At 45.3% G+C, this 13,698-nt stretch overlaps 1 protein-coding gene across 2 annotated transcripts in view; it reads left to right on the forward strand.

Moving 5' to 3' along the window:
- Nucleotides 1-2,469: 2,469 nt before the first annotated feature.
- SPAG6 (sperm associated antigen 6) overlaps nt 2,470-13,698 on the forward strand; it is a gene marked incomplete at both ends in the record, with an annotated part of 35,085 nt that continues 23,856 nt past the window's right edge. For both annotated transcript variants that reach the window (XM_081996403.1, XM_081996404.1), the window contains 2 exons: nt 2,470-2,494; nt 2,593-2,688. In XM_081996403.1, coding sequence (XP_081852529.1) covers nt 2,470-2,494; nt 2,593-2,688 — 121 coding nt within the window. The remainder of the gene's footprint in view (nt 2,495-2,592; nt 2,689-13,698) is intronic.

A 13,698-nucleotide genomic window follows, 5' to 3' on the forward strand; every position in this document is an offset into this window, starting at 1 on the left:
TTTGTTTATTTTTCTTATTTAGCTTAAGAACAGAAATAAGTATAAAGAAATGTGTTTAACAGCTGTTCCCTTCTCAAGTACACATGGTGATAATTTCCCAAAATATTTTCTGTGGCAAACGACCTTCTCACCAATCTGATTTAATTTGTCTCATTTATTTGTAAAGAACAGCACCTCGCCTCTTTTGTTTGTTTGCTTAAAGAGATTTTTTTTCGCATTAAATAGTCCTGGAAACACGTGGCTCATTTTAGACCACGATACTGTTTACGTATAGCCCACCTCTTTTCAGCTGAGCAAACCCAGAGGTGGTTTATTAAAATTAGATGTCCTGCTTAGACTTTTTCAAACTTTCAAAATGCGGCTGAAGTAAATTCAGCCTTTCAACTTTAAGAGGCGAGACAAAACTTTATACTACCTATCAAATAATACGTCTGTATAGTGTCAGTCATCTCATTTTGTACCTTTAGAGCTTTGCAGAACAAAACACCAGCCCATGAAAGCCTGAAGTCACTGTGCGTTAGAGGGTGGCTACAGAAAGGGGCATTTTATATGGAATGGTAACTCTGGTTTTCTGCTGTGGATCACAATTTCACTTGGAGTAGCCCGACCGAAAGCAGAGCTAACTAGTAACTTCGTTCACAAATATCCCCCGTCTTAGGAATCGCCCTTAAAACATACCAGAGGAGATGCAGAGTCTAATTCCATCCAAATCCTGATAACCCTGATTTCATTTCGCAGTCCCACCGTTTACACTAATTGCTGTAAAGACCTCCAAGGCTGTGTTTACTCATAGATGCAACCATGCCTTGGCCGACAGGTTAGCAAGAGAATTATTCGTAAATAGTCCCTACAGCCGAAAACACCAAGGTGGGAAAAGTGGAAGGCAGTCACCAGGGTATCTGCCAGAACGACACGCTGCTGAAAAAAAAAAAAATTAAAAATACTGTTATGGGGCACAGGAATAACTAGTACCCGTGCTTGCAAGGTCGGAGAGTTGCTGCCGGACCGTGCCCCCAGTGCCCCTCCCTGTGCTGCGCACCCCTGCGCGGAGGGCGCAAAAGCTGCCCCCAAGCCGCCTGCATCCGAGCTGCGCAGATGGGTGCGCTCGGGCTTATCATTAACTCCGCGCAGGTGGACGGAGTGAGCAAAGCCTTCCTCTCCACCGAGGACAGCGCTTCTCCCGCGGCACGACACGCGTGGCTCCCGGCAGAGGCGGTGGCTGTAGCCCATGGGCTCGCCCCTGCACCGCCCCACAGTTGTGAGTGGGCGGGGGCTCCGCAGCCCTGCGCGGGGCGAGTTTATTCCCCGTGCAGCGCGAAAAACCCCGGCGTGGGCCGGGGCGGCGGTGTAAGGCAATAGCGGAGATCCCCGAGGAGGAATCGCAGCGGTGGCAAGAAAGAAAAAAAAAAAAGAAAAAAATTAAAATCAAAGGCCCACCCCCCCCGAGGAACAGAGACGCGGTGGGGGCAGCTCCCGGAGCGCTGCAGCCACCCTTAGTTTTCTTTTTTCTCCCTTTTTACCCCCTCCCCGCCCCGGAAGCGGTGCGGGGCAGGGTAACCCCGCGGGAGCTGCCGGGCAACGCGTGGGGCTCGGCCGGGGCGGCGGGGCTCTCCCTCCCTGCCCGCCGGTCCTCGGCAAGTTTCGCAGCCCCGAAGCGGGACGAGGCAGCTCTCCGCCTGCGGAGCACCGGCGGGGCGGCCGCAGCGCCGCTCCCAAATGTCAGCGGGGGTGGGCAGGGCCCGGCCCGGCCGCCCGCCACCGCAACGGCAGCCTCCGCGCCCGAGCCCGCCTGCGCCGCGGTGCGCGGGACGCGGAGGGACGGCAGCGGCAACCCGCGGGGGAGCAGCCACCGCTGTGTGCCGGGCAGGTCCCTGCGCTGAGCCCGGCACCGTCCTGCGGACTCTGCCCGTCCCCTGCCCGTTCCCACCCTTCCCGGACGCTCCCGAGGACAGCAGCTCTCCGTATAGCGCTGAGCTTATGCAGCTGCCTATATACGTTCTTATGTAACTTCGTCTTCATATACACCCATAGATACATCTCCGTGCCGCTGCGTATGTATCTGCGGTATAGGTGTGGTGTAGAGGCGCGAAGTCCTTTCTCCGCAGTCCTATAGGTCCGTTCGCCCCCGCGCGCCTCCATTGGGTGCCTATACCCACACCTGTACCTACACCCACGTTTAACACACGCGTGCAACACGCCGCCACCCGGACACAGCCCGCCGGGGCTCGGCCTCTTCCCCACTCGCCCACAGCCCCGCGCGGGGACACACCGCCGGACCCCGCGTGGCCAGGAACTGCGCGGAGTTGAGCCAAGGGCTGCGCGGGATGGCGCGCGGCGGGCGGGCGCGCTGACGTCACGGGCGGTGTTGGCGCGGCCCCGCCCCGCCGCGGCGCGGCTTCCGCCCCGTTGCCGGGGCGACGAGTACACAGTGCGGCCCTGCGCGGGCGCGCAGCCTGCCGCGCCGCCGCCATGAGCCAGCGGCAGGTTCTGCAAGGTAGGCCGGGGGTGGGGGGCCGGGCCCGGGGGCGGCGGGGCGGCCGCTAACCCGGTGCGCCGGCCGCTAACTCGGTGCCCCGGCACTGCCTCCCGCAGTTTTCGAGCAGTACCAGCGCGCCCGGACGCAGTTCGTGCAGGCGGTGGCCGAGCTGGCCACCCGGCCGCAGAACATCGAGACCCTCCAAAACGCAGGTACGCACCCACAGCCCTTCCGCCACGCCAGAGCCGGCGGGGCCGGGCCGGGCGCGGCTGCGGGGCCTTCCGCGCCCCCGTTGCTGCCGCACTTGACTCCCGGCGGCGGGGAAGGGGGAGCGCGGCGGGGGCCGGGGGCCGGCGGAGCTGCCGGGGCGCTTCCCTGTTCCCTCTCCCCACTCCCGCTGGCCACTTAGTTCCTAAGGATTTTTTTTCCCCAGCAGGATTTGGCCCGGCCCCGCGGTGCGAGGACGGGCCTGCCGAGCCCTCCGCGGCGCGGAGGGAGAGCTAATGACGCTGGTCAGCTGCGTGCGCGGGGTGCTCTGCCTGTGCGCGGGTGGTTATGTGCTTGTTCTGAGGTGGATGTCTCCGGCTATGATCTCATAACTGATTTTTATTTCAGGGAAAATTTCTCGGTATAACCCACTTCATTTACTTCCTCGTGCTTCCGATATAGCTTTATGTAAAGTATAGAGAAAACGGAATTCCCGGTGGAGCCAGCACTGACTTGCCAAGGAAAACCTACTTTAGAAGTAACTATTTTTATACCAGCTTTACAAGTTGTTCCTAAATTCTTCAGTGCTTTTCGCCAGCAGATTGGCTCAGTTTAGGAGGGATTCGCCTCTGTTATATTGCTGTCATGGGATGTCGTGAACCAAATTGAGCATTTTTAGAAACAGGAGCTGTGGGAGTGCTTCTACCAGCTGTTGTGCTGCTGGCATCTGGCAGAGCCACTCTGCTTGTCCAGAGCTCCTGAGCTGAAAAGAGGAAGAAGAGGAAGTGCTCAGTAATTGATTACCTGAAAGGCAGATTGAAAAAGTGCTATAAATGCGTAGTTGGTTTACCATATGGTATTTGTGAATCGATTACATTTTGGTTTGTCTTGTTTTGTTTTTAATACTTGCTTCCCAAATCTAGTAAATCTGTCAGTTTTTTCTGACATACAATGGGAACAAACAAACAAAAAAAGAAAATAAATCACGTAAATACTTTCACTTTTCAGTTGTTCTAGTTACAACTGTCTACTAGAACGGTTTTGCTGAAAATCACTGAATTTCTTGTTAAAGAAACATTTGCTTTGATTATGGGAGTGACACATTGACACCAGGGCTTTTGTATTGCTTTGCCATGCCTCTTGATTTTTTTTGGTTTTTTTTCCTTCCATCTTGCAGTGAGTTAATGCCATTGCCTTAGATTATACAAATGATCTCCATTTACCAAAGGGACGTCTTGGCCATAGGAATAATTTATGTCTTATTTGAAAGAAGAGGTCCCTCTGTGTCCATTTACAGTTCTGGTTTTAGCAGCTCGCAGAGAGAGATCCCATTTAGACAGGCTTCTTACAGTTCAGTGTTTTTAAAAATGTGGAAAGTGTCCATTTTAAGAAAGCAAACTCAGTGCCAAGCTAACTTCAATTACATTGTATTTCTTCTTAAAATAGTTATTTGAGGTAATCTGGTTGGTAGCTTTACCTCAGACCTGATTTGTTGCTTGTGCAGAAGAGATAATCAGTTCAGAGGCCTGAAACTTCTGCACACAGATGGCGTTGAGATGAAGGTTAACTTTACAAGGATCAGGCTCTGGGGTAGTAATGCGGAAATGTGCGTTTGTCTAGGTTATCATCCTTCTTGGCTCGTTCTGGTCCCAAATTGCTTTTCCATAGGCTTTAGTTTTTCAGATGCTAGAAAAGAGGGGAATATCTGCAAATACAATGTTTCCTATTACATTTTATTTGAATGGCTCAGGCCAACAAATATTTTACCCGCTTCTCCAGCCTTTAAAACTAACTCACAGTTATAGAATTAAAATGATAGCTGTTAGTTTTGACCTTTTCTGGATGTGTGAGATACAGGTTTTAAAACCTTCTTTTAAATGAAATGCGATTAAGTGTTTTTTGAAACCTTTCGTCCCCAGTAAAATGTGATTTGGTCCTTTTTTAAAGCACTTAGACAAATATTTTGAGACCTAGCCGTCTAGCAGATAACTGGCGTACCTTTTACGGTCTTGATCTACTGAGCTCTGGAGCAACGATTTGAGAAAGATAGATGTCTGTCTATACATGTATCTCTGTATAAATCCATATATAAAAAGATTGGGGGCTTCTTTCTTATTCTGGTAAAGGAAGTTAGTGATCCCTTAGGGAGACCACTGTTTTAAGAAGATGCGGAAAGTCTTTGCCTGCTGTCATTTTCCATTTGCTTTAGGAGTCGGGGCACCTTGTGTGGTTCTTCAGTTGGATCTCAAAGATTGTCAGGGTTTAGTCTTTTTCCGGCTGAAGCAGAAAGCAAGATGTGGACTGTGACAGTGACTGGAATTTGAAGAAAATTGAGCCCTTAGAATGTACTGTAGCGTACTCTTGTATTATTGATCTCAGTTTATATTCCTGGAACATCCAAAATTCAGGCTGGCAGCAGTGAAAGATCAGTGCTCAAGGAATAAAATGTTTGGTCCCATTTTTAGAAGTCCTTTTGATAACTGCTTAATATTTTATAAGGAAAACAAAGACTAGTTTGAGACCTTGTTCTTTGTGGCAGTGTCTCTGGATACCATGCTAACATCATGAAAGATGGCAGTGTGTTGACTACACTATAAGCCTTGCTTCTGTGGTGTTAAACCAGGTACAAGCAGTGGTATTGTTACAGATTAAGAGATGGCAGACTGCCGCACGGAGAGGAGCCAGTGGCCAGGGTCAGGGGTGGGAGTTTCTTACTCTGGCTTGGCTGTCGAGAAACCTTAAGGTACCATTACTGTGAAGCCTCCTATATATATATACACACACATATATATATTTCCTATATAAGGAAAACTGGTGGGAACTGGCAAGCTGGAAAGAAGATCAGAGAGGGCCAACAGGAACCCCACCTTTTCCCAGAGCATCTCTCTCTTGAGGTTTCTATATCTCATCAAGCTCTGGAGCTGCCTTTCCCACTGAGCAGAAATCCCAAAATCGGTGGTAACTGGGGAACTGGAATCTGGCCCTGGACTTTGACACATTTACACGACACTGGCTCTCTCGTGGTCAGGAATGTCCTGGGACTTTAGTGTGTGGGAGCTCAGCAGCTTTCTGGTGGTGGGAAAGTGCAAGGTATGATCAGAGAAATTCCTTTGTCAGAGCTCATTCCTGTGTGTTTTCCACCTCTGTGGTTGGCTTTGATAAGGTTGTTCCTTATGATTAGATACTACCATGAATAATAATTGCAGGATTTGTCCTTTGAATACTTAATTAATGGATACTTGGAACAAATTCTCCTCCAAAACTCCTAAACTTTTTTCTGTTTTGTAAGGATATACTTGAAACAATGACAGGTAATTAATTTATCAAATCTGATTTCTGGAGGGCTGCTGACTAATGGAAGAAGCTACTTTGATAGTAATGGTTTAAAATATATTCTTTAACAATAAATCTATTCATGTGGCAGCTACAACTCATGAAGTTTGGTACTGGAATGCATTATTGAGCCCCACACCCCCTCGTCCTTCCCAAATTTTAAATCCTAGAAATAGACTATTTTCAATTATAACAGCAGATGAACTTGAGTTCTTTTTCTTGCACTGAGATTTAGGTAGCTTTCTGTCTTTTAGAAACTAGGAGTGGATCTGAACTGGTTCTAGTATGTTTCTAAGAGTGGTGGTCACTGAGGGTCTAATTCTTCTTTCTTCATCTGGCTTGTGAAGTGCAGCACCCTGTAAATAAATAGTCCCTTTGCAATAGCATTTTGTTTAAATTTTTTTTAAGGGAGGCATTTACAATTCAGCATTAATATATGTATCAGAATAAGACTTGAATTACTTCTGGGTATTCATTTTTGTATTCTCTCATAGTAAGAATTAAATTTTTCTTTCTTTTGCATTAGAGCTTGTGGTGATGGGATTGTTGCTTTTGATTTGTAACTTATTTAAGGATATCATTTGGATTAAGAAACATTTAGCCTAGCAATTTAGCCTTTGACTTTAAAGATATTACAAGATCAGCTCTTTAACCTGTTTCTTGGGGCTGATTGCTTTCTTAAGCATAATGGCTGTGGAAGTCATAGAGAAAGCTGAGTCTGGAACCTGGAAAAATACATTTGAAGCTGCGTGATCTAGCAGCCTGTGTGTTGCCATGGGACTCTGTGCTGGGACCCTGGACACCTGGGTTCCCTTCTTGCTGCTGGGGGTTTTTTATCATCTTGGGCAGATAACTTCAACTCCTGTTGCTCTGCCTTATCTATTTGCTGGCCAGTCTGCAGGGTTCCAGGAACCAAGTTCCAAACTTCCAGTGTAAAAGAAGACCCTTGCCCATCCTCCCACTCCACTGGTGGTAGACAACTCCCCATCCCAAACCCAGGTCCCTGCCTTCTGTCTCCTGTCCATTCTGCCTGATATCAAGCTACTCTGAGTTTCTGAGTCCTTGCAATCCAGCATACAAGCTATCCTCACCACCAGGACCAAGTCCTCTCCTCTGTTACCTCTGGGCATCTTCTCCTGTATCTGTTCCTCACAATGCTGTTGGCAAGAGGCTGTAGCTTGGGGGCAGGGCTTGCCTGCCTCTGACTAGGGCTCCATCACAAACCCTTGTGGCATGGCAGATTTTTGCCTGCTTTGTGGTCTGTTATTATGTAGGTAAAGGATGATGTCATGAGCACTAGTTCTCTCCCGGCTCCAGAGCTATTCCACTAGCCACAGGTTTTAAAAGCTATATTCCCAAATCTTTGGAGTGGTTTTAGGAGTCTTTATTTTTGAGAAAAAGGCTTTTCAAAGTCATCCAATTACATTAGGTCTTTTTGCCTGTGCTTTTCTCAACTTCTCTTCCTAGTGTACGTATTATAAATATACCTATTTTAAATGCAACAGTTGGACACTTGACCCTGTGTAAGGAGAATCAGACTCTGGGAAGGGATTTCAGGATGCAGTTCCACATTTCAAATCATGTTAAAGAACGTGCTCAGGTGTCACAGTGCTTTGTAAAAAGCCTGATGAGAGTGTAGGGTGTGTGGGAGTGATGGCTGTCAAGGGAGCAGCTCTTTTCCTGTACAGCTGACTCAAAGTATCTGTGTTCTCACCCTATCTGGATCTTGCACATGTATATGCATGGACAGAGTCCAGTGCCCCCGTGTAGCCAGTTTCAATATTTGGATTTATGCACCCTTTCTCTCTCTTTTTTTTAAAAAATATTTTGAGCTAAAAGCTTTGCTGAGCTTTAGTGGGAGAAGTGGGAGAGAACTATGCAATGTGGCATGAAAGGCAAAAGGTTATCTTTTGGAGTTGTACCAGATAAGTGTGAGGAGAGTGGCTTTCCTCGAGACCTGAAAATGTGGTGGCGCCTGATGAAGGGAAGAAGGAGGCTGTGTGTTAAGGAAAGTACCAGAGAGATGATAGAGAAGGAGAAAGTAAATGTAGCTGAAGCTGGAGGACTGTCTTTTTCTGTAACTCAACCAACTGAAAGCTCAGCTGCTCCAGGATTCCTTGTCAGCCTCCTGACCTGTTTGGAAGAGACTTGTAAGTAAGAATTTCAAACGCAGAATTTGTTGGGAACTTTGTCTCATCTTCGTGAGTGGCCATTAAAAAGAAGCAGCTCCTTGTGACCACCTTGGATTTTGTGAAAGATTGTGTGATGGCCACTAACTAGCCCCATGAGGGTCATTTTCAGAAATTCAGTCCTTTTGGAACAGAATTAGTTCTGCTCCGTTAATGCAGAAAGAGGGTCTGGAAAATGATCAGTCAGATCAGCTTTTGAGGAGGAGAAACTTACTGCTCCTCGATCCTTCAGAAATCTCCAGCCCTGCTGTCAAACTGAATCTGCATTATGTCCCACACCATCTGGTAATTGCTGTACGAATTACTTGATTACCCAGAGTCTCTGTTACCAAACTGTATTTATGTTCCCTTTGATATTTGAAGGATTGTAGTTGTGTTGTGCATGGAACTGTCACAGTGAGGAGTCCTTTCCTGGGGTGAGTCACACTTGAGGAGTATGTACTTGAGACGTGTGTACCATGTTGTCTCTGGAAGAGGCTGTGTCAAGACGAGTGTGAAAGCTCTCTCTAACTGTTCTGGGAAATTTGTTTTAAGTCTTCTTTACTCTTCTAGGAAAGGGTAGTTGAAGATAGGGAGCTATGGTGAGGCAGAAATAAATTTCTATTTTATTTCCTTGTTAAATCAGTTGAATTTGACATCAGAAGCCCTGAAAAATCAAGGTGTTATGATGGATGTTTGAGTGCTAATGTTAGCTTGGTGAATATTCTTAGTGTAACAGGTAGCACACAAAAATGAGAAGACAACATTGCATTTGATCCAAAGCATAAATTAGGACAGCATCTTGAAGAGAAGAGTGTGTCCAGAGACAACACTAGCATAGAGTGACTTTTTTCCACATTTACATTTTAAAATGGAAATAAATTTTGTTTTTGAGGAAGGAGAAGAAGGAGAATAGGGTAGGAGTGGTCATCTTCGGGTGCAGAAATGGAGAGAATTTGAAACGTAGAGTGATGTTTCTCTGACTTGTGCTTATTGAAGTTTCACAAGGGTTTGATGGGGGTGGGAGGAGAGTAGAGGGATTCTGCATGACTTCGATGTGGTTTTCCCCAAGAAATCAGAATGACCAAATGAAGATTGCTACCTCCAGAATAGTGAGTGTTTGTTTGGCAACAGAAACTTGGAATGAAAAAACTTGGAACCTGCTGCTGCCCTGAGTAGGGTTTTTTCCCAGATAGGCAGCAGCCAGCACTTGCTAAAAGAAAGTGCATCAGGCCTACGCGCAGCACTCCACTTGAGAAGTGTGTGTTAAGGGTGATTCAGCTTCTAAAGTGTGTCGTTCTTTGCAACAAATCTGAGTGGCAAACTGAGGATGGAAAGGGGAATCGTTCCTTGCCCAAGGTCAGTCAAGGTTCCATGATGCAAGAGAGAATATTTGACGGTAATCCTTTCTTACCCTGTTTCTGAGTTGCTAGTGGGAACTCTTCCAAAACAAATCCAGTCCAATGGTCTAAATGCCTTATTTTGTAGTTTACTTTGTATTGCTGCCTTTGAATTAGAGTGAATGAATTTCCTACTTCTGTCACAAGAGACTTATTTAGAAGACCACCAAAGAGTTCTCCTGAAGTTTTCAGCAGCAAGACACTGCTACTCCCTGCTCTGTATGGTGCTGTTCACTTGAGTGAATGGTAGAGGTAAAAGGAAGTTGTTGGAAGGTTCTTACCTATTTTCCTGCCTTAAGATAACGTTAAAGAAATTTGAGTGTAACTCAAAATACTGATAGGAATCCTGGCTTGGACCTCTTTGGAGAAGAAGGGTAGACTTTGCTGTAGATGTGACAGTCAAAGGAAGCTAAGAGATCAAATAGAGGAGCTCACCAAATACACTTACCTCTGGGAGAAAAAGCTAGGTTGGACAGGAAAGCCCTCCTCCTGTGTCTGGCACATCTGTCCTTCCCAGCACTATCTTCAAAAGTCATAGACGGAAAGGTGAACACCTTGGTTTTCCTACAGATGTTTTAGTGAAGACTGCATAATCTCTATGTAGGTGTTTTCTGTTTTCGCACTCTCGGAATTAATTGCTCGTTTCTTCGAAGTGCTGTAGAGAGAGAAATACTGTTTGCTGAAGATGTAAAAATAATGACAACCGTGTCATCAAGCAGTTGGGTCTTGCAGAGGAGTTAGAGATGATGGATAGCATCTCGATGCAGAGAAAGAAACTGGTTTTAGAGAAGGTGGGAAGTAGAGGTAGCAGCATTTAATTATGTTCAATGCACAAGCATAATCTAGGCCTATACACTTCTCTCAACACTCAGTTAATCTGATGTCAATATAAGGCTTGTACAGCAACAGGAATTGATTTTTCTTTTTCTTGTCCATCAAAGCTCTTGTCATGGTAATTATTTGTTCACTGTCTTTTCTCACATGCAGACATCACTTTGGGAAAATATATTTTCCTTGAGGATCAGCACAGGTGCTATTATTTCTAAAGTTTTCCATCCATTCACTGTTTTTTAAAACCTGTTTTAGCATCTTCTGTCTTTTATTCAAACAGTAACTCTCATTTAACTTTTGATCTCTTTCCTCACCTTCAGTTTCATCAACTAAAATAATTTGCAGTAGAACGTTTTGTGCTGACACTTGAATGTCATCACCAAACTTTACATGGTTTATACTACAGTGAAATGGTATTGGTCATGGGGCGGCACGCTCCTTGGAAGCATTTTCAGGCTCAAGACTTCCTAGCCTGTTCTAAAAGTGAAATCTGTATCAGCTAATCTTGCTGATAAAAATGATATAAATCTCATATTTGTGACAACTCAAAGCATATGTATAGGTAAACTTTCTTAAATCAGAACGCGGTTTTACATTTTGCGGTGTCTAGGTATGTCATGCAGACCAGAAAGGTGTCACATGGTCTCTATCTAGCTCATGGGTTCCTCCCGGGTAAAGTAATTCTAGCCTGTTTAAATTTCACTGGATTTTGAGACCATCACCAGAATTGAACTGTCTGCCACATCCTGCTTGAATGTCCTGCCCATCAGGCTTTTGCCGCTTCTAGGGTAAGGACACCACACATGGAGGCGCTCCTTTTTTCCCTCCAACCACTTCTAACAGTATCTTTTATGTGAATAAAAACTCTTAAAAAATTTTTTTTTCTTGTTTCTCTTTATTAAATCTTGTTTTCATATTGTCTTAACTTAAGGGCTCAAATGTAGTATCTGTACACTAAATACAAGTGTACTGCTTCTGACTGTTCCTGCTTTACTGCAATGTAGAGAGTCAGAAGAACATGAGATTCCCTTAGGAATTTCAGCAGCTGTTTGACCATGTAACTTATGTTAGAGGGAAGGACAAGAAAATGCTCTCCGTAGAGGATGCAGGTGACTTGCTAGAGATAGTGCCAACCCTGTATATCCTCTACAGTGAGCTAACTCACATGTTTTTTTATTTTTACTTTTGTCCTATAAAGTACTTAGTGCATTTTGATATGAAGCATAACTTACTAATGAGGCTATACCTGCTGTTTGGGAGAGTTTGTGAGAAGATGTCAATATGATGACCACATTCTGAAATAGTGATTTTTGCAAAGTGCTAAATGAATTCATATTGATCTTACAATACTGGAGGATCTAGCTTTTGTCTAGTGGTACACAGGAGGCCTCTTTCAGCTCCCAATGGCTTTGGCAGTAGCGCGGGCAGGCCCCAGCTATACTACAGACCTATTTCTGTAGGTTCTACGTGTACATGTTCAATTAATGCATCTTACAGAGCCATTTTTGGTGCTTCTGTAGTGCTATTCAGACATCACAATTTCATTTCACTTTTCTGCTTTTACTGCGTTGCCCCCCTGAGACCTATGTTATTTTGACTTGTGAACATCCTGGGAGGCCGTACCTCTCATGGACGTACAGCTTCTGTCTGGAGTATTGACCTTCCCAGAACAGATTCATTAGTGGTCAGCATGACCTCCATGGTTAGTTTTACCCCCCTGCCACCCTTCCAGAGTCATCTATAGATTATTAGGCTATTTTCTTCTTGCTGGGTGCAATGTGGTTTTAATTTAAAATAAATGTTCACTGTGAGAATTACACTGCTGCTCAACTTTTTTTTCTTTTCAGAGTGCCTTTCTGTACAGAAGTATGCTCTGGGTGTAACTTGTTATAGCCTGCATCCCTTTGGACTATTTCTTGCTGTAAGGCCCTCAGCTTTTCCTTGTCATGGTGTGCCTGTTCAACACCTGGGTGTCATCTGCCATGAGGCACTGATCCCACTGCTGTGGGACTGTCGCACCAGAAGACCTTTGTTCAGTGCTTATAGCTGCATGAGCCGTTGAGAAGGGAAGTCTTGCTTTCTTCCACAGCCACCCACCTAAATCTTCATCTTTGTTAGCAAAAAAATGTAGTGGAAAGAACTGGGACAGCTGATAGGGAGATTTCTGGCTGTAGCTACGAGTATTTGGTGTTCTGTTATAGCACTGTGTCATCTTCAGAGGGCATTGCTTTTTGGCTGAGGTATAAAGCTCATGCAACTGGCTGGTACAGGAACAACACTTCTGAAGAATCGTAATACAAGTAATTTTCCCTTCCCAGACCTTATAAGCCATATTTTTTTATGTAACCATGTGGATCTTTTATATCCCTATTGAAGCATCTTAGTTTAACTGTAGGAAGAGCTTCTACATATAGAGTTGTCATCTTTGCTGCCTTTCACACAACCTTTTCCAGTTCTGTTCTAGGGGAGGGTATTACATGCAGGGTAGATTTATACAATAGCATAGCGATGGTCTTTGCTTTGGCCTCTCTTCCTTTCCAAATAATCCTGAGCACTCTGTATACTTCTGTGGGTAAAATTTATTTTCTGCTACTGAGCGATGAGCTGGTATCTCCATGGAGCTGTCTCCTCTAACATCGAGATCCTTCTCCTGGGCGGTAGTGATCTGTTTGGGGTCCATCAGTGCATATGCGAGGTTGGCATTGGCTTCCCCACATGTGCTCTGTTTCACTTCCCATTTTGTTATCCAGTCATTCAGTCTTTAGTTCTCTACAGTTTCCCTCACTGGTACTACGTTGAGTAGCTTTGAGTCACCAGCAAAGTCTCATCTCACAGTTCATGCTGTTCCAGATGATAGATGAATACTGAATGGCACATGTCCCAGCACGGAGACCTGCAGAACTGCACTGTGACCTCCTGCCTCCTATTGCAAGAATGGAAAGTTTCTTCTTCCCATTTCCTATTTTTAGCCAGATGTTTATCCATGTGAGGACTTTCTTAGGCCGTAACTGCTAATGATTCATGTCATGGCTGCTTACCTCACCTATAATTTCGAGTACGTATTGTAAGACCACCTTAGAGAATGGACTTTCATATTCTTTCATGTTTAACTGATACATTGTGGACTCATCAGTGAAAACACATCATAAACAATAACATGATAAGAAAATCTTCAACTCTCCTATCTGGAGTGCAATATATTATGGATATTGGTCCCCAAAGCAATCATTGCTTATAAGATGAAATGTAATTTGGTGTAATTCAATGTAGAGGTTCTGCTGGC

The sequence above is a fragment of the Phaethon aethereus genome, assembly GCF_964289735.1.
Source record: "Phaethon aethereus genome assembly, chromosome: 2".
Lineage (NCBI taxonomy): Eukaryota > Metazoa > Chordata > Aves > Phaethontiformes > Phaethontidae > Phaethon > Phaethon aethereus.